The sequence below is a fragment of the Acanthaster planci genome, linkage group LG01, assembly GCF_054643075.1.
Source record: "Acanthaster planci isolate LZ-2023a linkage group LG01, COTS_SCS, whole genome shotgun sequence".
NCBI classification, from domain to species: Eukaryota; Metazoa; Echinodermata; class Asteroidea; order Valvatida; family Acanthasteridae; genus Acanthaster; species Acanthaster planci.
In genome coordinates, this window is record NC_141777.1 from 20,002,278 (window position 1) to 20,029,474 (window position 27,197).

At 40.3% G+C, this 27,197-nt stretch overlaps 3 protein-coding genes across 4 annotated transcripts; 2 read left to right on the forward strand and 1 right to left on the reverse strand.

Moving 5' to 3' along the window:
- Nucleotides 1–10: 10 nt before the first annotated feature.
- Nucleotides 11–11,824, forward strand: gnpnat1 (glucosamine-phosphate N-acetyltransferase 1). Of its 2 annotated transcripts, none has more exons than XM_022241673.2 (6): nucleotides 11–187; nucleotides 844–1,000; nucleotides 1,649–1,711; nucleotides 7,024–7,151; nucleotides 7,780–7,841; nucleotides 8,908–11,824. In XM_022241673.2, the coding sequence occupies exons 1-6, from the start codon at nucleotides 182–184 to the stop codon at nucleotides 9,047–9,049; spliced, it is 558 nt and encodes a 185-aa protein (XP_022097365.1). In that variant the 5' UTR covers nucleotides 11–181; the 3' UTR covers nucleotides 9,050–11,824. The 2 variants fall into 2 exon arrangements, with proteins under 2 accessions (XP_022097365.1, XP_022097366.1); XM_022241674.2 differs by having other exon boundaries at nucleotides 844–985.
- Nucleotides 11,825–12,214: 390 nt separating this feature from the next.
- On the reverse strand, nucleotides 12,215–16,066 carry ndufaf1 (NADH:ubiquinone oxidoreductase complex assembly factor 1). The gene is made up of 4 exons (XM_022241665.2): nucleotides 15,967–16,066; nucleotides 14,506–15,101; nucleotides 13,784–13,969; nucleotides 12,215–12,953 (listed from the first exon to the last, which is right to left on the reverse strand). Exons 2-4 carry the CDS (start codon nucleotides 14,980–14,982, stop codon nucleotides 12,753–12,755), a joined length of 864 nt encoding a protein of 287 aa, XP_022097357.1. The 5' UTR covers nucleotides 14,983–15,101; nucleotides 15,967–16,066; the 3' UTR covers nucleotides 12,215–12,752.
- A 2,903-nt stretch (nucleotides 16,067–18,969) lies between these two features.
- Nucleotides 18,970–26,581, forward strand: LOC110982901 (egl nine homolog 1-like). The gene is made up of 6 exons (XM_022241670.2): nucleotides 18,970–20,050; nucleotides 20,921–21,040; nucleotides 21,911–22,044; nucleotides 22,439–22,509; nucleotides 23,629–23,762; nucleotides 24,509–26,581. Exons 1-6 carry the CDS (start codon nucleotides 19,157–19,159, stop codon nucleotides 24,635–24,637), a joined length of 1,482 nt encoding a protein of 493 aa, XP_022097362.2. The 5' UTR covers nucleotides 18,970–19,156; the 3' UTR covers nucleotides 24,638–26,581.
- The last annotated feature ends 616 nt before the right edge of the window (nucleotides 26,582–27,197 follow it).

A 27,197-nucleotide genomic window follows, 5' to 3' on the forward strand; every position in this document is an offset into this window, starting at 1 on the left:
AAGAGGGACTCAAGACTTTACACGTGTCAAATTCACCAGTTGTAGATTTTGACGGGACGCAAGATAGACGTCGTTGCTGGATCTGTGCTGCTGTGACAGTGCAGTGTTAACGTCGTGAACATCTCTGAAAAAACACTTATTTCTCATTCTAGAAGTAACTTTACATTGGGTTTCAAAGGAAATGGAGGTATGCCTGTCATACTTGTGTCTGTTTCTACTTCCATGAGATTGCTGAGGATGTCAATGGTTTGCCATGCATGGCCGTAGGTCGTCCGCCCCCTCCCGTGGGAGCGGGGTGGACGTCGGACCCCACAGTTCTGGGAATAAGCAAAAACAGCACAGGCCATGTACATGTAGTCTACTAGTACTAGCCCACATGCATACATTGTCGATTTGATGCGATAGGTGGAAGTGGGCAATCACTCGGTCTTTGTCATGTTTGTGTATTGATCTTATTTAAAAGTTATCACAGGTTTCCGACATGGCTGATAATTCTGCCAAAACCGAATTGCCTTTCCTTTCTATTCTTGACAGTGGAAGATTGCCTCATATAAAATGGAGATAACTGACTAAAGTTGCAGATTTCATGATAACATGCCTTTTGACAGAAGGGAGATACAGTTTATAGGGCCTATTGAATGTAATTTGCCTTTCATTTTTCACACACTAAAAAGTTTTGGGGTTTTATTGGGAGGGAGGGTAGGGCTGACCCCTCCCCCAAATCTACCCCTTTGATCATGATGGTAATACAACAGTATCTACCCAAAGAACTACCCTGCTCATCACTCTGCCTCTCCCAAGGAGCACAAACCCTCTCATTCTCTGTTTGTCCTCTTCACTCAGAATGGAATGGAAGACATCCTGATGTACGACAAAAGTTTATTAACGGGAATAGACTTTGAGGGACGGTCAAAGGTTAAATTCCACTCATCTGCATCACCATCAAACCCGGGAGATTCACTGGTCCTGAGACCATTGAGCACAGGTGATTTTGAAAGAGGTACAGTATGTTTCTGGCAGGCAGTGACTTTTTTTGTTCCGATTTCATGTGTACCGTACATCTACACGTACCATTTTGTTCATCTTTATCTTCATTTTGCTCTGTGTTCAGCCTTGTCAAGAGTCTTAATGGCAGCGTTCCGAGTTTATGATGTTTTGCTGTTTTGATTATGAGATACTTCGACATGTATAAGAAGTGCTGTTTGTTTATTCATTTGAAATACATGTTCATCAGGAACTGCATGTACACATACATGTATGAACCAGTTCTCACGTCACTGCGAATGTAGGTGTAGAGAACAACACGTTTCTTTTTCAGCCGTTTTCAGCTTGATTCAGGAGGCCATGGTACATTGGCAGTTATTGGATTCTGTTGGGATAATTTACATATGTACATGTGCATGTAGCTCAGTCCCCGAATGTGTCCAAAGGTAATGGTAATAAACTTCATGCTGCTACCAGGAAATGTAGCCCTTGTCAAGTAATGATATCTGGACTCCACACATCGATAGTCTTTGTGTTTTGTTCTTTTTTCTGCTTTTTTCGCTCTACATTAGACACGACTACATGTAAATTATTCCATTTGTCAAGTTGTGAACTTTGTATGTTTTAAAAATATTTTGTTTTCATATTCGTGGCATGTATTCAGGATATATGCAGCTTCTCAGCGAGCTCACCGTTGTCGGAGAGGTAACCCTGGACAAATATTTGGGTGAGTCCCTCAAAACGTCCCCTTTTAATTCAGGTCATTTCTTAAGTACTGAACTCCTTGATTCTAGAGAAGATCGTTCAAGTACTTCTAGGATCAGAGCGATGAAATTGTCGCATTTATTGCATCGTTACATTGACTTTTCAAAAGTATCACTTTGCAAGCCAGTTTTCACAAATCTTGGCAGAAATCCACTTTTTAAAAGCTGAAATGAGTCACCATTTGCAAGGTACATGTTCCATTATGTACTTACATTATAACCATAAAGTTTGTAATGTCTGCACTAGAAGTACCGACAAAATGAAGAAAGCTGTTTACCTAGGCTGATCCAGAGCAGTGACATAAACCTGTGATACTTCAAACCTTACTGAAGCTTTTACGATATACTCACATGTACATATACTTGTAGCTGTACATATAAAAACCTGACCTTTCAGGAAGTGTTGGCAAAGTTCATTGCACAGCGTAGCTTTTACATGTGATGGTTTGCAGTCAGTCCGCAGTGCACGCAAAAGCCGTTCATTTTGCTTGCTGTGTATGCACAGTTTTCCATGCAGTAGGTGCTAGAAATGAATATTTGTGACTGACCGCATCTAGAATTCTGTTTTTTAACCTATTTTTGTTGAGTTTTATGCCAAAATAATGTGTTTGCGATGGACAGATAACTATTCATTACTTTCAGGGGCCATCTGGAAACAATTTGGAGGTTTTTAGTGTAAGAAGATGACGAATATACGTCTGCAAAATGACTAAATTTGCATTACAAAACTTACTCGAAATAGCACTTTTTTCTGTGCCACCACATCAAAATTCCCCATAAAATTGAAAAACCAGGTCTCACTCTTCCAAAATCAGTTAATTTGGTGACAGCTTACGGTTTGCCTGTGTCATGGCACATTGATCTCTCAGCTTATCTACAGGAACAGGGAGGTGATTCTGCCTCCATGTTGAATGGAAATCTTTCTGCACATTGATTGGCCAGAGCCACTACTGTCAAAATTCCCGGATGTACATGTACATGTCAACGAACTGCAACCGCAGTCCAAAATTGAAGTGCCCATTATAATAACACTTTTTTTTCCAAGAAGAGATACTTCCTTTTCAGATAGAATTCCAAGTATATTTTGGTGCAAAAGTAAGTTTCTTTTCAAAACAAGTACAGTTTAAAAAAGGCATTCTTGCAAGTTGGTGTGTTTGCCCAAGACCAAGAAACAAAATCAACAACCATGTATAAAACACAAGAGACAACCTGGCTTAGCTTTTCAAATGAGTTTTATTTCTGCTCGGAAAAAGGAAATTACATGCAAGTTGTTAAAAGTTGAAAATCATATAAATAGTTGGTTTATGGTTTATTGACAAAAGATGTCATGGCAGTAAAAAAAATGAATTGTGACATCTTTACAATTCATATATCATAAATTACATCAGTTTATCTATTTACAATCTAAAAATCTACAAAATTTAAGTCAAATTAATCAAACACGTATATAAAACACGCAAGATTAATTAGCCATTTAAAACCATGAACAAAACAAGACCGGTTAAATAAAGACACACAAAAATTATCCACTGAAAGGGAAACTTCACATAGCACTCTGTAACAAATCAGCTGCTGTATAAATGAAATACATGCAGTGTATGCAGCACCAATGAAAAAAATACTGTCAGTGCTTTTTCAGAACAAGAAAACCTATTGCAAGAAATGGCATGTACATGCATAGTGAAAGGAGCATACCCTTCAGAATACCTTTTCTGTGTAACCCATATTGATACATGCAAGTAACATAAGTACATACAGTACACTGTATGTATAAAATTAACTGGTACAGCTGCAAAGACATTTAGCTCAGCTCCTGCTCCATGTACACAAAAGACCACTATCATTTTGGACACAAGTTAAATATAGAACTCTAAACACAGACTGTCTAAATAAACAGGTGAACAAACAAACTCTGTTTGCTTGCTACCCTGACACATTTAGAACGTTTACATTTTGCACAATAATATTAAAGACTCTGACGTAAGTGCAGAACCAAGTTCTATTTCTATTTATGAGTATTCATACAGAAGTCTTTACAGTTTAATTTCGAAAATGGCTTGCAGCAGTCCACATTGATGGTTGGTTATAAAACATGTAATGTCGAAAGATGCATGCAAAGATTATTCTGCTGCAAATTGTACCATTTTCCCAAACTTTAATACTACGGGAAGTCTTTCGACTCATATTCCAAGAAGCTGTCACTAGAGACGTGATCACTTGGCTGTAATAGCATGTAAAGTTGGCGAAACTTCATCAACAAACTCCTCATCACTAATAGACGAAGAAGATAAAGAGTCGTCATCAGATGAATCATGGGAAGGCAGTTTTATACTTGGAAGTGTAGGTTCTCACACTTTCTGCTGGCCTGCATCCTGGCCCACAAACTTTATTATCCTTCCTTGCTGACGCTTGTTTACACAGTGTAGCGAGTACAAGTTGGCTTGAGTACGAGCTACGAACTGGGTAAAAGTTAAAATGAGAACATGTTAACTTGGGTACGAGTTGACTTGGTGTTAATTTGGAGGTACGAGTTAACTTGGGTACAAGTTTACCCGGGCACGACTTGACCCATTTTGTTCAAGGGTAACACATGACTACATGTACAATGCACCATGGAGGAATACCATGATTGTAATTTGAATTCAGTCTCACAATTTCCCCATGCCAAGATCCCATAGTTCAAATATGGTAATATCAAAATATTAGAAAGCATAAACAGGACTTCTTGGGGAAAAACAGCTTTGAGTTTATATACAACGCAAATGTTTCTAGAAACAGTGGTAGAAACATGTGATTAATGTGGTGTTTCCAGGACAATTTAGGATCTACAATGCATATACAGACCCAAGAATTTTACACAATCAGAATAAAGTATTTTTATGTTATCAATATAGATGTTTCATAGGTGTAACCCTGTTTTGTTAGTAAATAACATACATGTAGTTTTCTCCATGTTGAGTGATATCTTATTTGCTTTGAACCATTTAGAGGTTTTAAGTAATTCTTGATTTACCAAATCAGCGAGCTTGTTGATATCATTGTGACTAAGAAAAAGGTTATCAGCAAACATAATAAATGAAAACAAATCCAAAGAAGTACGAAAAATCATTTATGTAAACAGAAAACAGGAGAGGACAAAGATAGGCTACTTTTAAACCACCCCAGAGGATTACCTCTGATTCCAAAATAAGCAAGTTTGGATAAGAGAATATTGTGGTTGATTGTGTCAAAAGCCTCAGAAAGCTTTTGACACAATCAACCATGATAGAAAGGTCTAAGAAAATTCCAAGTTTACTTAATAAGAGTCAACAGCAGTTGTGATTTTTGTCAATAAATTTAATGATTGCAAGAGATGTGGAATAATTTTCTTGAAATCCATACTGGCATTCAGACAAAATATTGCTTTGATTTAAGAATTTAACGACTGTAAATAAGATGTTCCCAGAATTTTTGAAAAGGTGGTTAAAATCGAAATTGGTCTGTAGTTACTAACTTGTTCAGAATTACCACTCGTGAAAACAGGAATAACTTTGGCTGTCTTCATTTTCCTGTTTTTATCGATATGCTCATTATTTGAGTTAAAGGCCTGAAAATGGAACAAATTGTTTCTGTAACTAAGGTACTGGTAATCAGAAAATCTTTTCTTCTTCGGTAACTTACGAAAAATGTTTATGATTTCTTGCTCAGTCACAGGGCAAGAAATATAGAATTCCAATTTGGATTTGACAAATAATCAGAAAACTTAGAAGTTGTCAGTGGGATTTTATCATTAAGGGTATTTCCAATCGCAGTGAAATAATGATTAAACTGACTAGCTATACAGTGGGACTCATCCAAAATGTTGCCATCAATGTTGATTCAATTTATAGAATGTTGTATGTTATTAATTACATTGTTAATTAGTTTCGAGGTTGTCCGGATATCATTTTTATGTTGCATGAATTGCTCAGAAAAATAATTTCGTTTAACCTTTCGAAGGACATTAGTCAGAATGTTTTCGTATTGCACATATTTAGTTTGGTTATAATCATTACGGTGTGATACATACCTATGGTAGAGCTTGTTTTTATGATGAATGGGTTTACATAGGTTGATAGTGATTCATGGAGATTTGGGGGTTGTTTTACGTGAAGTGGATTTATTTCTAGAGACGGGAACATGCTTGTCAATAGATGAATTTAACACATCCATAAAATTGTTAAAAGCAGTGTTTACATCGGAAGTAGGTATGACGTCTGCCCAATTAATAGAAATGAGATCACTATTGAGATAAACTGTATTTTCTCAAGTATATTTCAGAGTACACGCTGCCCTTTGAATGGTGCGATTGACGGCCTTTGGGAAAGATGTGAATATTGGAAAATGATCCGAGATATCAGAGACCAAAATGAATGGCATGAATGGGAAAAGCAACCAACACGTTTCCACAACTGACCAAAGGCACAAAAGGCAAAGGCATAAAAATCCCCTCCTAAGACATCAAAAACATGAACAACACTAGTTATAGCACCTTTATCATGTTTGTGCACGTGCATTTGCCATGGCCGCACGCACAAAATATGGCGAAAACCCCCAAAATGGTGTGAAATTCCACAACGAAAAATGTTTCTGAAAAATAAAACGGATACTCACCTAGTTAAAACCTAACTGAAAAATATATCTTCTTCTTTCAAAATACATGGACAAATTTCAAGGATTTTATTTGCCTGGGTCAAGACACACTTTTAAAAATACCTTTCCAATTTTACCCAGATGTGACAACCTGTCTTGTGCGGACGATATATCATAGAAATATGGAAAAAATTTCACCGATTCTTATATCACTATACTTGGGAAAAAACAAGTGATAAACTTACCATGCCATCTTGGCTATCAGCTGTACGGTATTTTAAAACATGTAGTTGGGAAAAAAACCAGCAAACTCTCAAAAATCCTCACGCAAGTCTCGCAGCGAAACTGTGTGTAGAGCGCTGCCATTAAATCGCATGCAGTAACCTCATTAACCCTGCCACTGCAGACTGACTGTTTGGCACAAGCATATCTTTATTGCGGAAAAATCACCTTGTGTATATTTTATCTAGGTTTATATAAAACTTATAACGTCAACAAATCCTGTTTGCTCAAGTAACATTGAAAGCCACATTTTAAAATGTCTTGAGTTGAGCTCAAGTCATCATCTATGACTTGGGGACTTACTTCATGAATGATTCACATGTAGGCTGTAAATACGTGCAAACTCAGGCATCACTTCTCCATTTTGTTTTGCACTCTGTAGCCAGATTTAATAAGATGAAAGAAGGTGGTATGTACTATGTCACAGTGGTGGAAGACACGAGCAGAAACTGCATTGTGGCGTCGGCGACTCTTATCCTGGAGCAGAAATTCATCCATGAATGTGCCTTGGTACGTACATGTACATTAAGTAGATGATGCCATGCACGGGCGGTAGGCTAGCAACATTAAAAAGCGTCCCCCAACTCCGAAATATTGGTTTTTGCAAAGAAGCATCCCAAATCCTTCTGAAAACCCCCATGTTGCAGGAAGCAATAGTGTAACACTCTCTGTATTAGAACCCTTCAGTTTCCATGGCTTGTCTCTACAATCATGACAATCCTCAATCCTGTAAAATCCTTCAAACCTTTGAATACACCTGTACTTTAATTTCAAAGGATCTTTGAGAGTTATGGTTAAAGTGGTTGTCTACTTAAAAGAATGGCTTGACTTCCTTCTGATTAACTCCAGAAAGGTGTATTAATTCTTTTTGAATGATTTATGTTTTATTTATATTTTGGCATTGAGTTTAAGTTCACCTAGCATGACTTCGTACAATATCACAAAAGAGTTTATTGGAATCAGAAACAATGTATGTATGTGAGAGGAATGCCTCATTCATTTGATCCTCCATGGTGTACAAAAAGTCTTGAAATATCAATGCAAGCAGTCACTATATTCAGTGATTGCAAGAACCGATATTATACCCGAAGTGAATGATCTCACGTATGCCTATTGCCCCACGTGCGTTTCTCCACAGAGAGGGAGAATAGAAGAAGTCGTAGTCCACAAAGACTACAGAGGCAAACAGCTGGGCAAACTGTAAGTACAAAATGGATGTGCCACGCTGCATTCTGCTTTACCATTGTAAGTGGCGACTTACAAAGTTGTACCAGTGTCCCTTGTGTGTGCATTTAAAGGAAATTCCACGTCATGCCAGCCATATCCCATATGTGACCAAAGTTTTACCCTTTAAGACATTAACATGCTTGCATACCTGTCGTACTCCTTCCTGAGGTCAGGCATCACCACATAATAGATTAGAATTTTAGATGAACTGAGGCTCATTTAAGCACCTTCTAATCTATTGTGTGGCAATGCCTGACCTTAGGAAGGAGTGCAGCTAGGTTGGCAGGTCTGCATTAACAGATTTCAGGGTTTTTATTCCACCGTTAGTCCTTACTGGTCTCTGTGATGAATATGCAGTTAAAGAAATATTGGATTACACGTTAAGAGACTAAATAGGGACCTTGTTAGGGACTTAGCCCTATGACATCTGGCATAGTTTGCTTGAAGTCCTCCATTTTGTTAATGAGTTTGCCAGACCTGTGGTTTATACAGTCAGCTATATGCTGATTAAGGCATTGCCTACATGGGGAGTTTATTGCCTCATTTAGAGAATGTTATAGTGCAGTCACAGTGAAGAGGAGATTCTCTAGAGGATAAGATGTGAGTTACTCATGATTTGTCTCAACATGAAGTGAGTCTTGGATGTGGACATCCATCACTTGTAATTAGATTATACAATCTACATGACAGACCAGAACTTCTCTGCAACAAAATGATTGTCTAGTGTGAGGGTGTATGTCTGATCTCTGAAGTTAACACACTGTAATTGAATTTCTAAGTACTTAACATGACCTACAACTGCACGGCAGATGTGATAGGTGGAATCATGTTATCCAGGAACAACCAATGGTATTGGGTACAGAACTGTTCTCCTTCGTACAGGAATATGCCCTGTAAATATATCTTAAATACGTCTATAGCTTTGCAATTAGGGTATTTATCCATTGTCTTTGGTGCCCAATACACTAACTGTCATAGGCCTTACTGCCATTTACTCCTCAATTAATCCAACTTTCTCTGAACTATTTCAAATTCCCAGGCTCATGTCTGCACTGACCCTTCTCAGCCAGGACTTGGGGTGCTACAAGACGACGCTAGAGTGCGGGGAGAGCAACATTCCATTCTACGAGAAGTTTGGCTACGTGAAGGACAAGGAGGTTTACATGCAAAACAGGCATTGAGCACAGGGCAAGGGTTTGAACATCAGACCGATCAGAAATCCTGCTGTCAAATGTTACATCCGCCTTAGAAAATACACCAGCGCTTGAAACTCTCTGCAAACATGCTTTAATTCTGGTGGAATGTATCCGCCCCAAGCTGACTTGCACGTCCCATCGGCAAAAGAAAGGCAGGTGGTTACAAGCAGGTTCTTGCACGCGTTCTGCGTGTATGCAAAAATTATGCATGCCAGAATAAATTAGTTCCGCGTACTCAGCACCTCCACGTCAAACGTGCATGTATTTGCGCGCCTCATGGCGTGCCTATGTGGCGAGTACCAAAAAACACGCCCCCTTTTGTTCCGCTCGGAGCGGATCCTGGAAACTTGACTTTGTTTTCAGAGAATGTGAGTGCTTCATCTGTCATTTTACCGTGTGATACCTGTGGAACTGTTCACAACACATTCCAGTCGTGACATATTTCTTATCTCCTGGATTGTGAACCAACAGAAGATGCTTTCAACTTCCTTTTGCCCCTGGAACACAAGTCGGCAGGTTAAAACTTCTTGACCTCTGCACCAGTAAAGTCAGTTTAGTAAAAATCGATACTAGATTTGTTTCAATTGCAGTGTTGCAGGATGGAACTTTCACTCAGATGTACTTATGGTAAAGTTGAGAAGTGTTGGTATTAAAAATGTCTGCTACCTGTGATTTTTATTCACACGTTTAAATTGACATATTTTGAAAAGAAAAAACCTGTCCTCATGCAATGTAGTTCATGTGAGCACACATTGTATTGATGCAGAGCCTTAATCGTTTATTTTTATAGAATACTGAAGGTTCTCTGTGCAATATTCTCCAGAGTGGTATGTGATTCATTAAGTAGCATATTTGTGACATTCTCATATTGGGAATGACAGTACCAATTCCAAATTGCAACTGTGCCTTGAATTGTTAAAGGATGTAGAAAAAACTGTAGTTATTAATGTCTTAAAAATGACTCCCGCAGTATAAGTAGCAAAGTACTTAGTCTAGAACCAAAGCAACATTTGTTGGCGCAACATAAACCAGCCTTTGGAAAGTGATTCCAGGTGTCCAAGTTTTTGAACAAACAAAACAATTGAACCGCAGGGCCCATAGACTAGGAAAATGTCCAATACACGTACGTCACTTTGACGCCTGTGACAAACCTTATGAGACGGGTTTTCGAAGTGAATGCTTTCATGTACATGTATTCCCTGCTAAACTCGACTTTTCGTTGATGTGTGATGCCCGAGGAACCACTGCAGGGAAAAATCAGTGATGTTCGTGCATGGAGCTCTCTCCCAAGACTGGAATGTATGTTAAGTGATTACAAACCATTGTTAAACATGTGCATGTACCTCGATCCTTGTCAGTTAATCTCGCACAATTTCTTTTTTACCCTAATTTTAGATGAAGTTGTACATGAATACGCTAGAAAGACACCAGACTGCAAGACCAACGTTAACCCTCCTCTGCAGAGATACATTCTTAACACAGTTGTCGTATCAGTCAAAATCAGTCAAATTTCCCATATGTGTCTGTGTACTGGGGCAACTCAAGTGGAAGGAATTTTTCACTGTTTTTGACGGTTACAGCAGAGGGAGGGTTAAACTCACTGGATGATGTACTGATGTCTTTACAATGCCCTAGGGTTAACTTTCAAAGAGCGGGTTGTGATCCCAAGGATGTTCTTCTGTTAAATTTGTTTAAATGAATTTTTTTTTCACTTTCATACTTGATTTTTTTATGTCTAGTAAAGACAAGCATGCTCATAACTCGTTCAGGGTTTTGTTTGGGGAGTATTTAAAAATGTATTTTATCCTGTAAACAGATGTACAGAAAACATATTTATAATCATTCCAAATCCAAATCAGTTTGAGCATTATTTAACAAATTGCATGTACTCTGTATATTTCAAGTTTTTATGGGAATCAAGTTTATTATTTTGTTACAGCATAACTGTTTTTATTTCTATTTATTTCTCATAAAGACGTCTAATAGAATTGCATGTAGGGTTACTGGCAAGTGTCTGTAAATATAGTAAACGTTTGCAGTGATGAGTATCCTGATTTTGTCACATGGTTATTCTGAACAAAATGGTATTTTTACAAATGAGCACTTGTATGGTATTGTGAAATCTTCCACTCAGGACTCCATTTTTGCTTACAGGGAAGTGGTACTGTAGAATATTTTTGCTACATGAGTATATGTATACATGTATATACATGTGGACTGACATTCACCATATGCCAATTAAAACACTGGCAGTTGGTACTTAAGAATTAAGTAATTAATTTTTGAGATTTTTAAAGTTTCTGAGTACAGTTTTTGTTCCTAAAGGCACCTTTCCATATGTACATCAGCTTGTGCCAAGCGTTGTGATCTGTCAAAATCGCTCCTAGGGCCATTGGATGGCTGACTGCAACGCACGTGTGTTACATGTATGTTAATGGAGTCGATTTTTGTGTCCTTGAAAGTGAAACGTATGAACGCATCGTATTCACAAGGCACCCAAAAAATGTACATATGGAAATGTCCTTAATACTGCTCTTACATATATTCTTTGGTTTCAGTTATCATGTAGATGATATAAATGTAGATGATCCAAATGTGCCTTCATGTTTAAGTTCTAGGCATTTTTCAGTTTGGGCATCATACAGGTGTGTACAATTTTCTTGTAATACTTGAAATTTCAGGCAAACATGTCAGAGCCCATTCACAGATACCTCTCTTGTAGATAAATCCAACACAATAAAACCTGCATGCAGATACATACACCATGTGCTCTGTAAATTGTCATCCTTTGGTCATGCGTGGGTTAGTACAGCCTTGAAAAAGAAGTTTGATTGCACAAGTGCATGTATTTGTGCTGTTGATGCCGATGATAATTGGCTCTTGGTTGAGAAAAAGAAGCACCCATTTCGTGGAAAATAAACCATTTTACGTGACCTTTCTGCAATACTGTCAGATTGTAATTAAAGGTTCTTGTGAGATGTTAGTTTCTAAACAGACACCTAACATGTCTAAGAAGGGTAGTAAGAAGGGTAGTCCGTCTGCAGTGGGTAAATCTTTGGAAATGAGAAGTAATCCATCCAAACATGTCAAATTTCTCCCAAATACAGTGTCCTTATTTTTTGTTAATGCAAGACCCAGACAATGACATGCTTACTGAAAAGTGACAAATAATGATTTATTTAATCTGCAAGAACTATTTACATGTTGAGGTTTTCATATCAGGTAAGACTAGGTGCCCTCCAGAACTTACATGTATTTACTTTTTGCAACTTCCTCATATCAAAAGCTGTTATACCGGTGAAATTTAGATTCCGCTGTCATTTAAACCATATGCACAGATTCAGCGCAAAGGACTCGTATCTATTCCTGACCGTTCCCAGGGACCATTCAGCCTCTATTCTCGAAGTGAGGACAAGGGAAGTCCACTGATGAAAAAAAAAGGACCACACGTGAACACCGACTGATACGAGTGGGAGCACGTAACCAGAAATGTCTCCAAAGTTACCTCCCGAATTTCCTCAAGCACATCAGGGAGAGAGTTTTCAAATCAAGATTCATACACTGTAGGATGGCATGTACGTACCAGTACACGTACAAACAAAGCAATCGTAGCATTTTCAGTGAAGGGAGGAAGGTACACCGTCTGATAAAATGTTGCTGAAGGCAACCTAATGGCTGGTGTTGACTGCTAGTGGTACAGCTCATAGGCAAACTCCTCTGTGTGTGTGGCATCATACGAAGCCGAGATGGAGTCTATTTCCAGCGCAAACTCCCCGTCGATGGCGTCGGCCATCGTCAGCCCGATGGCGTTGACCAGCTCCAGGTCTACAACTGCCTGCTTGTCCTGGATGCGCCCCCGGCTGGACAAGAAAAACTTGGAGAAAGGGATCTGTGGGTAAAATCAAAGGGAAGTTACATGTATCAACCGTGGGTGTGCACAATTAGAGTTGGTTGGGATCTTGGTCCTTTCATCAGCTTTTTACTATCTTCCATGAAAAATGGATCCCATCTGAAGAAAAGTAAAACCCCATTTACAGTCAATGATTTCAAACTTAAAACCTTTGTCATATTGTTTGCTCAACAAAAAACGGACTTCCCTATTTAGTTCTGTTTGATTTGGATTCTGAAGTCATCAGAAACAGGCACAAAACAAGTCACAAAGTTAAACATCTCCTTCCAACTTCTACTACATGCACGTACCTACTACTTGTTGGTGGGTTGAGAGCAAACAAATTTGAAGAACATGAAACAGGTCCCCACAACTTAACGGATAAGGAGGTCTCTACAAAGGGGGAAGGGGTACAGATGTATAGATTTGTGTGTACCTGTTCCATGGTGGAGCCAAACATGTAAAATTAGGGACCTCACCATAAATTTTCCCACAAGGTCTCTGTCCGGACTACAAGCCTGCTGAATGATCATTCTTGTGAGGACTCAAACCACGGGGGCACACTTAAGTCTACATAATCTTTTCCAAAGTTTCCCATCAAGAGAAATTGTCCTAGTATGGCGTTGAACAAGGCACACAACCATGCATTTGCTCAGCAGCTTCAAGAGCCTGCTTTCTCACGGCTCATCTTTTAAAACTAAATCACAGCCTGCGTCTTTGACGGTTCTCATCAAAGACAAGGCGGTTTTGGTGAAAGCAATGTCTGCTCTATGGGGTAGCTCCAGATTTGCTTTCTTGGGTCAATGTTTAAAGGTTTCTGAAATACTAACCGAGACATCCTGCCAATAGGGTCCTCCACGTGTGAACAGAAAGTAATTCCAAATATCGTCATGGTAATCAGTAAAGTAGCCCTCTGTCATAATGTTCACCATGTATGCACGGCCGTCACCACGAAGACGTAAGTTGAGCGAGTTGAAGGGAGTCAAGTCCATGTGCTTCTTGCGATTAAATGAGGCCTGGTTGAAAGGAGATCAAAATTAAGAGTAACACAGGTAAAGACTTTTACTATACTGATGAATATTCCAGTAGTTATCAAAACAAACTCTTTTTCCAAGAACCTATCTCAGGTCAACTCCCAACCTTTGCATACAAGCCTGAGCAGTATACAAATTGATATCTATCACGGTGATGTTACGACCCAACTATAGCATAAGTCCTAACTATAGTTGGGACAGTCCCAACTGTAGTACTGCAGTTCAGCTGGCCCAACTATTGTTGACCAATGTCTGTGGGAAATGTCTAAACATTATCCAAGTCAATGTGTCTCACACTTGACACAATTCATCTAAAATGTGGCACTTCATCTGTTCATCTAGCCCTATGGCCAGTGACATGACATTTGTAAATGATATGACTTTGGCACATGCTGGACACATGCACACAGGACCTCTCTGCTGTTATTGGGCCGGCCCAAATGTAGCACTCCAGTTGGGACGGGCCCAACTATAGTTGGGACAGATGCTACAGTTGGGGCGTAACAGTGATAACTCACAAACTGCTGTTTAGACTTCAGTGAACAATAGCCACTTCTTGCTGTTTCACCATCTCGAGGTACGGTTGTGCACAGATTGCCGTGGAAGAGCAGTTTGTTGTTCCGACTGGGCTCGATCTTGGCCCAGCTCTGTCCCCCGATGCCCTTGTCCGTGAGCACCTGGAAGTCACTAAAGCTGTCTGGGCCAGCAAACCGCCAGAGCGTCCGGGTGGTGTCAAACATAGTGTCCAGATTCGAGCCACGGATTCGGTCGAAGACTTCCTGCCCCCACATCTTGAAGTTGCGGGTCAGATACACTGAGTAGGACTCTTTCTGAGTCTTATTTTGGCTGCTGCTTTTGCTGTCACTCTGCTGATGCCGACAGAAAAGTGAAGGAACCGTGATGCTCTGACTTGTCGTCGGACGTTTACGATTACCTGATAAAAGGCCATGCCTTAGGGTGCACTGAAGCAGTGATCTACTTTTGAAAGTGCTCATTTTGTTAATCAGTCAAGGTCCACTATACAAATGCCAGTGTGTACAAACTCCAATCCTCACTAATCCTGTTTGCTCTTTCCAGAGAGATGATAACGAATGACGATTTGATTTTTCTCCAGCTGTAACATTGTTGAGAAAAAACGAGAGATTTGTCCAGTAAGTGTAAGTGGGTTTACATCATGGGCAGAGATTTCCTGTCACATGTGAGGAGGATGATTCTGAAAGCTCAGCATGGCCTCCATCCCAGGTGAGTTCGTGTGACACCATCAAGTGCGTAGTCAATGGTGCCGGCTAAGGGTGTGCATAGTCAGTGCCCAGTGAGTACTAGACTGGTACCCGGTCGTACTAATTAACGTCAACACAACGTCAAAACGCGTCAACACATGATAGTAACGTCAACACACCCAAATCACATTCTAAGTTAACAGAAACACAATTCGATAGCAATATAATGCCTAAAATACAATTTGGCTAACAGTGGGCGGCATTTGGGGGGGAAAAGCCGTTTTATTTCACGAAAATAACATCCTCCGCAAAGCCTTGAAAGATAGTAGCCATGTTGCCTCTCAGTCAGACGGACCATACATTACGCTACAGGGGGTCACCTTTATACAGTAATCCATGGTACGGTCCAAACGCCGTGAGAAGGCAAGATGGTTGCAAACGGCGGTGCTGCTCAGAGACAATTTTTTCACGTGAAAAAACTCCCTTGAAATGTAATAAAATGTAAACTCGATTTAAGCATATACATTACAGTTCGACACGTCTGTTTTCGATGCATTTTGTAAATGTTGACGATGTGTTGACGTTACTATCAATGTGTTGACGGTACGTTGACGCTGATTAGAACGACTCCGGTACATGCTCGTAAATTTCTGAATCTTGATTTATAGTGTGCGCAGCATCTTGAAATCTAACACTGTGCTGCTGTATCTGTAATATTATAGGCTACCGCTTAACAGAAGATTTCACCGTTTCACTCACCGGTTTTGTTGAGTCTACTTTCGTACTCGACTGCATGCTGTACGGTTACTGCACGCGCATCAGCATTCTTTTATAAAAGCGCCCTCAATCGGGCTAACGACGGATGGCGCGGCTCTAGCTTGACGCCCGCGGGATACATGAACAGTCCACTAATTCAAACAGTGTAAAATCAGCACTGCTCAGGGCCCAATAGCATGCACGCCAACATCCCTGAGATTTCTGAAACACAAATGAAATTCTTGTCTGGTCATTTATCTTTCAATTTCTTTTCAATTTTTTATGGGTTAACCAAGTACATTTTTAATTATTCCCACAAAACAAAATAAACCCCCAAAAAGTAATTTTTCCGAAGCCTGATTGCAAGTGGCAACCCTCAACTTTTCGGCCACTTAGGACCATTTTTCAACCGTAGTTTTTAGCCCTTCTGCTCTCACATGAAAGCTCAAAGACCCAGGGAGTTGATCCCGGCAACGATTTACACAATGTCACCATTTTGGGGGCCGAACAATCTCCTTTTTCAAAAGATACTGGGGGGCACTTTTAATGCTAATGAGCTGGTCAGAAATTCTCACTTGCACCCCGCGGCACGGCCGGCCCGGCCCTCACACTGCAGGCCGGCACTGTGTTCATATTTTGTATGTTCAACTTGACGTGTTTACGGAAGCGTATATAGGACGTAACTGAAAAAAATTGGGCCTGCTTTTTCGCCCGGGCGAATTAGAAATAGTGATCCACCCGGGGATTGGCGTAGATTTGTGTGTCGGAATGCGGGATGATTTCCTTTTTTTTTGGAGGGGGGGGCAGGTTGACTCAGATAAACCGTCCCGACATTTTTCTTCGCTATTGTGTCGAAGATGCAAAGTGACTCTTGAAGTGCGCCCTCACTCCTGCATTAGGCAGAGATATTCTCCTAATTAATCACCTTTTCCCCTGCAGATTCAGTTAACAGGAATGCCAATAGAACTGATTGAATATTACCCTTATGAATCTATCAAACATTTTAGCCATAAAACCTGAACAAATGCGCATCAATTCTCTACTCTGATCGGGCGCGGGCTCAGCCTCTTGCCATTCCCCTTTTAATTTGAATATGAAAAGAGCTTTTTCCTTGCATATTATTCTCTTTTCAGAGAAATAGAGAGTTTAACTTAAGCTAGTTTATCACATTATATCACAAACACTTTTATTTGCAGAAGGGAGGCAGTTTCATAAAATAAAGCTAATTTATACGGATATAAAACACTTTAAATTGATACTGCTGGTATTCAAACGGGCTGGAGTTGACGGCATCAATAAATTTCTATGAATTAAATTTCTGGACCTTCAGGATCTTTTTAAACTTATGGTAATCTTAATGTAGTAATAGTTAACTTAAATGACAATTAAATGTAAATTGATTCTTTTGTTTTTTGTTCGTTTGTAATGAACTTGTTTAGTTTGTGGAGTCACAAGGAAAATAAACATGTTTGGGGCTATCCCGGGTTAAATCAACCCACTTTGTTTAATGTTTATTAGGTTTTCCATCTACGTGTATGCGTCCATTTCCTCTCAGTAAAATCAACATTATTTTGGGCGGCCATGGCGGAACAAATCTATTACTATTACTTGGATATCAAGTCTTTGACGCACCGGAAAGAGCAACGTACATACTGTTTAGGAGTCAGCCTTTTTTTTCTCCTAACAAGGGGGACTTACTCGTGACAGACAGAAAATTTCAAATCGAGACTGACTTGGCATCGTAACGCAAGAATAAATGTGCGTCGCAAGGGGAGGCACTTGCCTTCACCCAAGAATAGTATAAAAAAATAATAACAAAATGCGAAAGATACGACAACAAATAGATTAAAGGGAATAAAAAGCATTATACCTAGCTTTAAAAATTAAAGCTATTTTTCCTGTTTTCTCCTTTGTTCTTGTCTCTTTCCCCCTTTTTAGCCGTTTTCCTAGATAGTTTATAGTGGCAGGAGCAACTGCATTCTCGTGACTTTCATGATCGGTTCGTAGTTTAGCGCTATGTACCCTCCTGGAAATCCCCTTTCCCTCTTAAATAAAATGCAGTGGCGTATTCAATGTCCACGCGAGCGGGGAAGGGACACGGGAACAGATTCAACCCCCCCCCAACCATTTTGTAACGATGTTTAAAGCCATTCTTTTTCCTTGTTATTTTTAAAAGGAATTCATGCGAACATTACTTCACTCTTAACCCTAACTTAACTTAAGTCAGAAGTCACTAGATGGGGGACCACTTACAGCCAGGGGGCGGATTCCGCCCCCCCCGCAGAACTCGGCCATCCCATACACGATTTTAATGAAACTCTGCATGCATGTAAAGACAATCATAATCAATACAAATAATCAACAGATCAGTATATTATCAGTTCAATTGAAGATGTTGTTATGGCCATTTGAAGTTTGGGGCCGCGCGCTTGCCAGCGGTCCTAGCAACGTGTGCGCGTGAAAAAGGTGTAGGTCTTGGCTGCTTCGGCAAAATGAACACTACGCGAGAACAGCAGGTCCGATTCTCACAAAATAGGTGAGAAATGCCTGCAAAGAGTTACTGAACACGGTACGACCCAAAGCGTGAGAAATGCACTGTGAGGCTATAGAGAGAAAAATGTGGAGTGGGCGGAAACCGCCCCGGCCTTTTTTGGGGGCGGGGGACAGACCAAAGAAAAATGGATTGCGATTTGTAGAAAAAAATCATTTTGCCCCTCCCCCAACCCCAATATGTGGCTCCCACCCCGAAAAGCAAACTCCAGGCACACTTCATGAAAAACTTTGCAATTGAATTGATTTTGAATGAAAAAAAATACTCACAAATCTTTTTTTTTCTTTTTACGAAAAAGTAGGGGATGATCCATCCCCTGCAAAAAGTGAGCGATTATATACACCCAGTCTCCTGGGATACTAATCAGCTCCGGGCGAAATACTAATCCGTCCGCGCGAAATACTAATCCCCCCGGGCAAGAGAGCAGGCCCAATTTTTTTTCAGTCATGTCCTATATACACCTCCGTCGTGTGGATCACATACATACATGTACGTGTATGGCAGGTCTATGTAGGCGACGTGTGGGCAAAGCGTAGCCTCTCTGGCCTCTGTGACCTGGAAACATCATAATCATACCGAGGAAACATCACACCACCAAGAGATGTTCAGAATGCGAAAGTGTGTTTTACTGCAGTAGTTGCGATGGCTGAAAGTGTCAAAAGCAGCGTTGGAAGTTGTGCATGCTGTAAATCCACCGAGAATCTTAAGAGATGTTCAAAATGCAAAAGTGTGTTTTACTGCAGTAGGGAGCACCAACTGCAAGACTGGAAAAAGCACAAGCGATATTGCAAGAAAATCTCATCTCAAGAGTCCACGTGCATGGTTGATGATGGCGCTCACGCGCAACTTGGCAACGTGAGTGCTGCTGCTGAACAAGAGCATGATAAACACTGGGTCATCAAAGGGGCAAATGTTCCAAATCACTCAGGCTCTGTTAATACTAATAGCAAATGTTACTCAAGTCGTGACGTTGTGAAGAGTGCAGACAGTAAAACCTCGACAGCGAATCCCGTGAAATTTTCAAAGAACAACACAAATGAAAAGAAGAAATTGTCATCCCAGAGGGAGCAGGTGGGACTTAAAGTTAAATATGACGAGGATGGGACCCAGCAAAATGGTTCCAAATCATCGACCCATTTTGACTCTCGGCCTTTCATCCAGATGGACTTCCCACTCCCTGAATCAAGAGATAGAGATGCAATGGCCAGACATACCACTGTCCATCTGCAGAGGAACGGTTACTGTGTTTTAGACAGCTTCCTTGCATCCGAAAGCAGCCGCAGCATCCTCCGAGAAGTAAAATCCATCCAAGACAGTGGTGTTCTGATTGATGGCCCATTGAGTGGTGGGCGCACAAGCAGCGAAAAATCCCAGAAATTCATAGAGAAAGCTATACGGGGCGATAAGATCACGTGGCTCCAGGGTAACGAAGCTTGCTACCCCAGCATCAGCGCTTTGGCTTCACGGATGGATGAACTGATACAGAGACTGAATTACTATCTTCAGGACCAGTATGTAATCAGTGGAAGAACCAAGGTGATCAAACTAAATGTACAGCACCTGAGCGCAGTCTATGGGTCTGCGCAATTAGTCACTGGCTTGCACTATCCATATGCACAGTGTTAAGGCCAATGAAATTTGATTTATTGTTTCTCATCGGGTTTTGCATGCGTCTTTTTTCTTTCCGTTATTCATTATTTTCTATCATGGAAAAATAAAACCCTTTTCACGTACATAAAAAGCTATTGGGTTCCCTGCTAGGCTGACAAGGTTTCCACGGGCATTCAGGTGCCATATTTTTTGTGTTCTGTGGCAAAGTGGTTCTTTCCTCACCTTCCACCTCTGCAATCCGGGTTCGAATCCCTGTCTGGTCCACATGTGGATTGGGTTGCAGTCCCAACCTGCAGCTGATTCCATGGGTTTTACCCAGAATAATCCTCTGGGGTTTTCCTCCCATCTCTTAAGCTGTGACTGCTTCTCATTGTCTCCTCTCTACAGGTTTGTCCAAGCTTGCGAGCTACAGTGCCTAGGGTGCTTTTGAGGAATCCTTGGTGTCATTACCAGAATTTAATAGTAATAATGATAATCCAGTTTTCAGAGGACAAACGTCGTGGTTATTTTTAATGGGTTGCTTCTGATTTGATAATGGCATAATGATAAATTTGCAAGGCTACATCCTTGTCAGTTTATAGTAGAGACTATGCCCGTCTTTCAGTTCATAAATTTATACAAAACAACTCTTCTCTGCAAAATGGCCTTAAATGTCATAGAAAGTGTCAGGAGGTCCTGGAAAAGTCCTGATATTTGGGGTTTTAGATTTCTGTGGGAACAACCTGGCTCCAGTTGACTGTAAAAAAGACTTCTACACATAAGTTATAATCTCTCTGCTTTTGTCTTTGCCAACAGGCCATGGTTGCATGTTACCCCGGCAACGGAGCTGGCTATGCCTGTCATGTGGACAATCCCAATCGCGATGGACGATGCATCACCTGTCTCTATTACCTCAATGACAATTGGGATGTCGAGGTACCGCTATATCTATAAACCTGTAATCAAAAAATGCTTCGGGTATACCATGAATATGCAGGATTTACAAAAGCAAGCCTAGCTTGTATCGCGAGCAATTGTTTGCACTGATTTTTTTTTTTTTTTTATATCCTTCAGAGATGTTACTTCAAAAGACTTCTTTAAGTTTTCAGACCCAGTATTAGATGGGGCTGTGGCTTCTTGTCATACAGGTTAGGTCTAGGTCTTCACTTCATTGGAAATACACGGAGATGCGCAGACAATGGACCTAGCCATAGCTCTTGAAGCCCATTTCTGACACGGCCATAGATTGCACTGCATGCTGAGCAGGGATAGTGCCTGTCTTCAAAGTATTCTGTGTGAACGTGTGTGAAATGCTAATCATGTACGTGCATGTAAGCACCACATTATTATAGCAAGACTTTCTTTAACAACCAGATCTTCTCATTTATTATCTCAAAGCTTGCTTGCATTTGCAATGTATGAAGCAAGACTTTTCCAAGCCATTTGACCTCCTCCAGCCGTTGTGAGCCTGAAACAGCAAAGAATACACATATTTTCTGTTTCCCTCTAAATGGGATGTAAGTTCACCACAGTTTACTCCGTGACTAATGGTTGTATTTCTGGGTGGATAGAGGCAAGTAGGTACGAAGGGACTTGCCAAAGTCTACAACATACCATCAGCAGCTGGATTTGAACCCCCGACCCTTGGTTATATGCCACCAACTTTTGATAATACGTGCAGATTTGTGATATCACTTTGTGATTCTGGGTAAAATGTCGATCCCCAGAATGATGGCTTAAACCTCAGAACGCTGAAGGAATCCATTGTCTATTTCTTGATACTTCTTGTCCTTGGATGCTCTGCAGAAACAAGGCGGCTTGTTGAGGCTCTTCCCCGTGTCTGGAGGCTATGTGGATGTCGAGCCTCTCCTGAATCGCTTGCTTCTCTTCTGGTCAGACCGCCGCAACCCGCATGAGGTGCAGCCAGCTTTTGATAAGAGGTATGCGAAGCCTAATAAACGCCATGGTGTTTACACTGCTTTTGGTTTGGAATTCAGTATAATGGTAACATTGGAGCTCCCTGTAAGGCATTCAGAAAAACACCTCCGCAATACATGTATGTATCCTTCATCAGATTTGTGACACCTATGCACATTCTTATGAGTGACAGTGAGCAGTGCATGAAATTGTATTCTCTACTGACTTTTGCTTTCAAAATTTTGGCCATAATTTTATACTGAAGACACACTAATTTTTATTATTGACCCAGTTTCTTGAAAACAGATTATTCATACAAAGACAGAAGTGCACGTATACAGCATTTTGCATGTAATTGCATCAACTTCCCCGAATCTCAAAGTTCTTCTCATTTGTTTGTGTACTTACCTCTGTCAGGTATGCTATCACCATATGGTACTTTGATAAAAAGGAGCGTGAAGAAGCAAAGATGGCCCAGTTGAATGAAGGTATTGGTTAGATTTCACCAGCTGTCACTGTCTTCACTGTGATCCTGTCGCAGTCACCATTCATATTATCGTCTTTTTCATGTTATAACTTCATCAGTGCCACCACCATATGCATCAATGATGCCACATGGACCGTCACTGCTTTATCCGGTGTGTCACCCCACAGCATGTGCGACCAGATTCCACAAAATTTGTCTTAAGGCGTTTTTTTTTTTTTTTTTTAGTAATTGACATTTTAGTTTGCATTAGAAAGAGGAAACTTTGTTTTGACACATCGCTTAGATTGGCATCGTGGTGAACATTGACATTTGTGTGGATGTAAAAATGAGAGTTGAAATTGTACAAGATTACGTACAGAGGTTGGTGGAAGCACCATGCAAAGATATCTCTTTGTGAGTATGTGTGGTTCAATTCTGAAAATATCTGGAGGGTACTCAACATTTTTGACAGTATGCTCTGTCCATCGTCAGTCTCCTGACAATGGACAGAGCATACGGTCTGGTCATTTGACATCACACAGTCGTATCTGTCCTACAAGTGGCTACTAAAAATGTAGTTGGTTGTCAGTACAAAAGTAAAAAAATAATTCAAAAAGTTTTAAAAACCTTGTGCAGCTATCACAACAACAGATGATACATGTACCACTGACCACTAAATGAAAATACAACCCAATTTAAAATTGATGGGAAACATGTCCATTTTGAATGAATTTGAGGTAAAAATTGAAAACCAACCAAAAGGTGATATTTCTGCAAACTTTGGCCGCCCATACAAGTTGTAAGCTAAGATGAGAGCGGTCTTTATAGTCCGGAAATGTTGAGTAGAGCTGGTCCTGGTTTCTAAATCACACATACTCTAAAAACGATATCCTGGTATGGTGCTACTGTGCTCTTGACCTAACTTGCCACCTTCACCGTGAAAAGTTTTAAAGCTCAAGGTTATTCTAACGGCCTTTGATTCCAAGGTCCCTCTGGTGACTTGCAGCTTATTTTCTTAGCTTGGGCCACATCTACAGACTTTCTGTTATTTTATTGTCCATGAACGGCCGAGATCTCAGCTAAGTGAAGGTTGCATTTTTTTTTTTCATTTGAACGTTATATTGTGTGCAATATCTTGCAGACATGAGTAAGCTACGTGGAGAGGTGTGTTTGCCCGATGTCAAGTCGCAGAAAGAGAGGCAAGACCGCATTGAGCAGGAGATCCAGGAGACATCGAGCAAAGCCGTGGCCGGCCTGTCCCATTTGGAATTACAGGTAAAATGCCAGTGAACATGCGTTGTTCAGTTGTATGAGTACACTGCTGATCCCATGGTGGTCAGTGAGCAACGGTAGGAAGACTCTACCTTATGAGTACTGCTCATTTTCATGGAGGCATTGCAGTGTCACGCATACACATAATGTGTTGGTTTTGGTTCTAGTACTATTTCCTAGGTTTCGGGAAAAGTTCCAATCGCATTTGGTAGTTTCAAGCTTCAAAGGTAGGCAGGTGTTTAACTGTGGGAAACGTGAGCGTGGAAAGTCTTCTTAACGAATGTTTAAGCTGATATAGCCTGTAGACCAATGATAGGCCAGATGTTAACAACTAAAATCAACTGTTATGCTTCTAACTGGAAATGTTGACAGATGATATGGTAAAAGAAAGAACTTCAACATTTTCCGTGTAACCTGACGTCATATTGAGGCATACAAGTTAAGTGTCTGCCTGTGGGTACCCCGAGGCAAACGTCATAAGGCACATCGTCTGTAAGACTTTCAATCTGTTTTCAAGTGAAATTCAAATCAAACTGGGATTGTGGTTCCAGGATTTTCCCATAAATTGCACAGTCCTGTGAATCAACAGTCCAGAGTGCTAGCTGTTGCTTGGGTCTACACAACTGCCGATTAAGGGACAACATTTCATGGAGTTGACCCAAGCAGGAGTCGCATGTGTCAAAGGGAAGATTTTGCTATTATGTAACAACAGTCACTGTGCCATTTCTCTTCTCTCTTTTTTGTCCCAGGGACTGTCAGCCATGCTAGAGGGGCAGCCAGACCCGCGAGCTGTCCTGACTCAGCTGGGGGTGGCACCCACCATACAGGACGCCCTCTTGAGGCAGCTGAAGGAGATGAAGTCATCCGGGGACAGCTAATGTGGGTATACACCGGTAGCAGCTACTTATGGATGGTTATTTGTGTGTGAAGAGGCACTCTGAAATATATGCGCATATTTTCTTGTAGGTAAAAAAATTTATCAGAAGTTTCCTGGTAGCTGAATATTCCTTTATCGTTTTTGACCATTTCTATAAATTGCATATACATGCCAACCAACCTAACAACATAATTCACAAGACAACAAGGCGTCCTTGGAGTTCACGGCCTTTAAGAGAATCTCTCACAATGTAAACCAGTGTGTGCCCTCAACACTTTTTGTCCCTTGTCATTGAGATGCCAAGTTGAGCGATACACATTGCACTACCTTTTGCAAACTAAAACCACTCTTTGTATATACATATACATGTATTTATTCAATCGCATAATTATTTGAGCTTCAACTTTGCTTTTCTCCTCCATAATTCCATATGGTTTCCACATACTGCTTTTATTAGTTATTGTTTCACAAGCTGCAGCTGCATTGGTACAACATATGTCTCTGTTTAGGAATATGCTGAGAACCCTTCATAGCTGATAGTAATCTCTTAGTACATGTGTTTTGCAGACTTTCAGATTTTCAGACTTAGTTCAGTAACATGTATTTACATGTAGCTTTGACATCTGTTAATTTGACAGAAAACCTTCAAACACTGTTATCAAATCTTCACTGCAACTGTGTGTCTTTGTACTGATGACCTGCATCACAACCATTGTCTTTTCCACTACTTTTCTGCATTCTGCCCCAAAGATTGAAATTTATATGGTATTCTTTTCACTCAAATATTTGTTCACTGCATGACTAAAAAGGATCTGCAGGAGTTTTTTTTATTGTAAATGTTAATATTATTATATTCATGTAAAATTGTAATGCTGGCTTGCAAAAGACATTATACACATTTTATTTGATGTCATTCAGTTATCAGTATTCAGTAAATAGCCACATTGTTATTTAGAGCACACCAGAATAAAGGTAAAATTGTGTGGAAAGATGTTGTATTTTCAGCAACTTCAGTTAGGGTTTCAGTGAGGGCTTCAGTGAGGGTTTCAGTGAGGGCTTCAGTGAGGGTTTCAGTGAGGGCTTCCTTGAGGGCTTTTTTTCACAAAGAAAAACAGGATTGACCTCAATGTTATCATTGGAGTACATTCAGCTTTTGAGTGTCATTAATTTCATGATTACTTATGTTGCATTACCGGCTGTACATAATTTCATTGTTTTTCAATCACTTTGAATTGCTGAAGCATTTCACACAGTACATACGCTGCAGATGTATGTATCTGCTGTAACATTGGTTTCGTGACTGCTGCTGAGCTCCATTGCCCATTGTATGAATTAGATCCCTTTATTTCCTTATTTTATGACTAGAATTGTCTGATGCATACGTCCAAGTTGAAGTGTTTCAACTTTTATTTATTCATGACAATTGCAAATTCCTTCTTGTGGAAATGTTTTCAGCTCTCCCATTGTACAGAATGTGAAATGCCTGTGCACTGTTTGAAATGCCAAGAGTTATTGTATCGAAGCAAACACTTAATGTCATTTTTTCTTATTGCTATTGCCAGATGAATAATTAGCATTGTATTCAGGACATGTCAGTGAGCCGAAACAGAGTGGTTGTTGGTCGTTGGATGTATCTCATATTGTAAGGCTGAGTCTATTCGAATAATTCACTAATCGAATATTTGACCTTCATTTTGATCGAATATCCAAATATTCGGTCTTAACGACCGGCAGATTGTTGATGATTAAACAATATTTACATATTGTGATTAACATAATGTAAATCTTTTGAGTCAATCCCTACTTTCTCTTGAAGGGTATTTTGGAGGGTTATTAAAGTGCTTTCCGAATCATTTACCCGACCAAATGATGCCTGTAATGTATGCCTTTGGGGCTCTTGTTAAAAAGTCAGTTATTTGATAAACCTGCGTGATGGCGATGTCAAGTTCAGTTTGGAAGAGTTAAGCTGTTGTCGCATGCTGTCTTTACATTTCTGTGTTTTGAACTGTAATTTAAAAGGGATCTTGCAATAGTCATAAAATGTGGCAAAGGAGAGAAATTTCCCTTGGAAAGTAAGGGAATGATTCCAGACTCCATCCCACCCCCTTGCCGTCGAGGGAAAGTCTGATTTAAACTCGCACTTTCAAATTTTAATTTCCGGAGGATACAGTTGTTCCTTGCTCAAGTGTCTGTGGTCGGTGAAAAATATATCTCAATACGTTGATCAAGAAGTAACCAACAGACGGGTATTCCATGCACGGACGTTCTAAGGGACTGTTTTTCGTCCAACTGTAAAAGGGCGGGTTTTTAGGAGGATTTCTGCAGTCCCTCTGGGGATAAGCTTTATGTCTGACGCAGATGAACCCAGGGCATTAAGTTTCTGTTCACGAGTGGGAGCCCGCGGCATACTGATAGAAGGCGGGGCTGATTACCTCATCAGCCCCGTCGCCAGCTTCAGGCATTAAGGGAGGTCACAGTATCAGCTAGGGGCCACATCACAAGAAAAAACTATGCTTTTTATGTTTATGCTTTTTACTGGTGGGGGCTACTTCCGGCCGGGC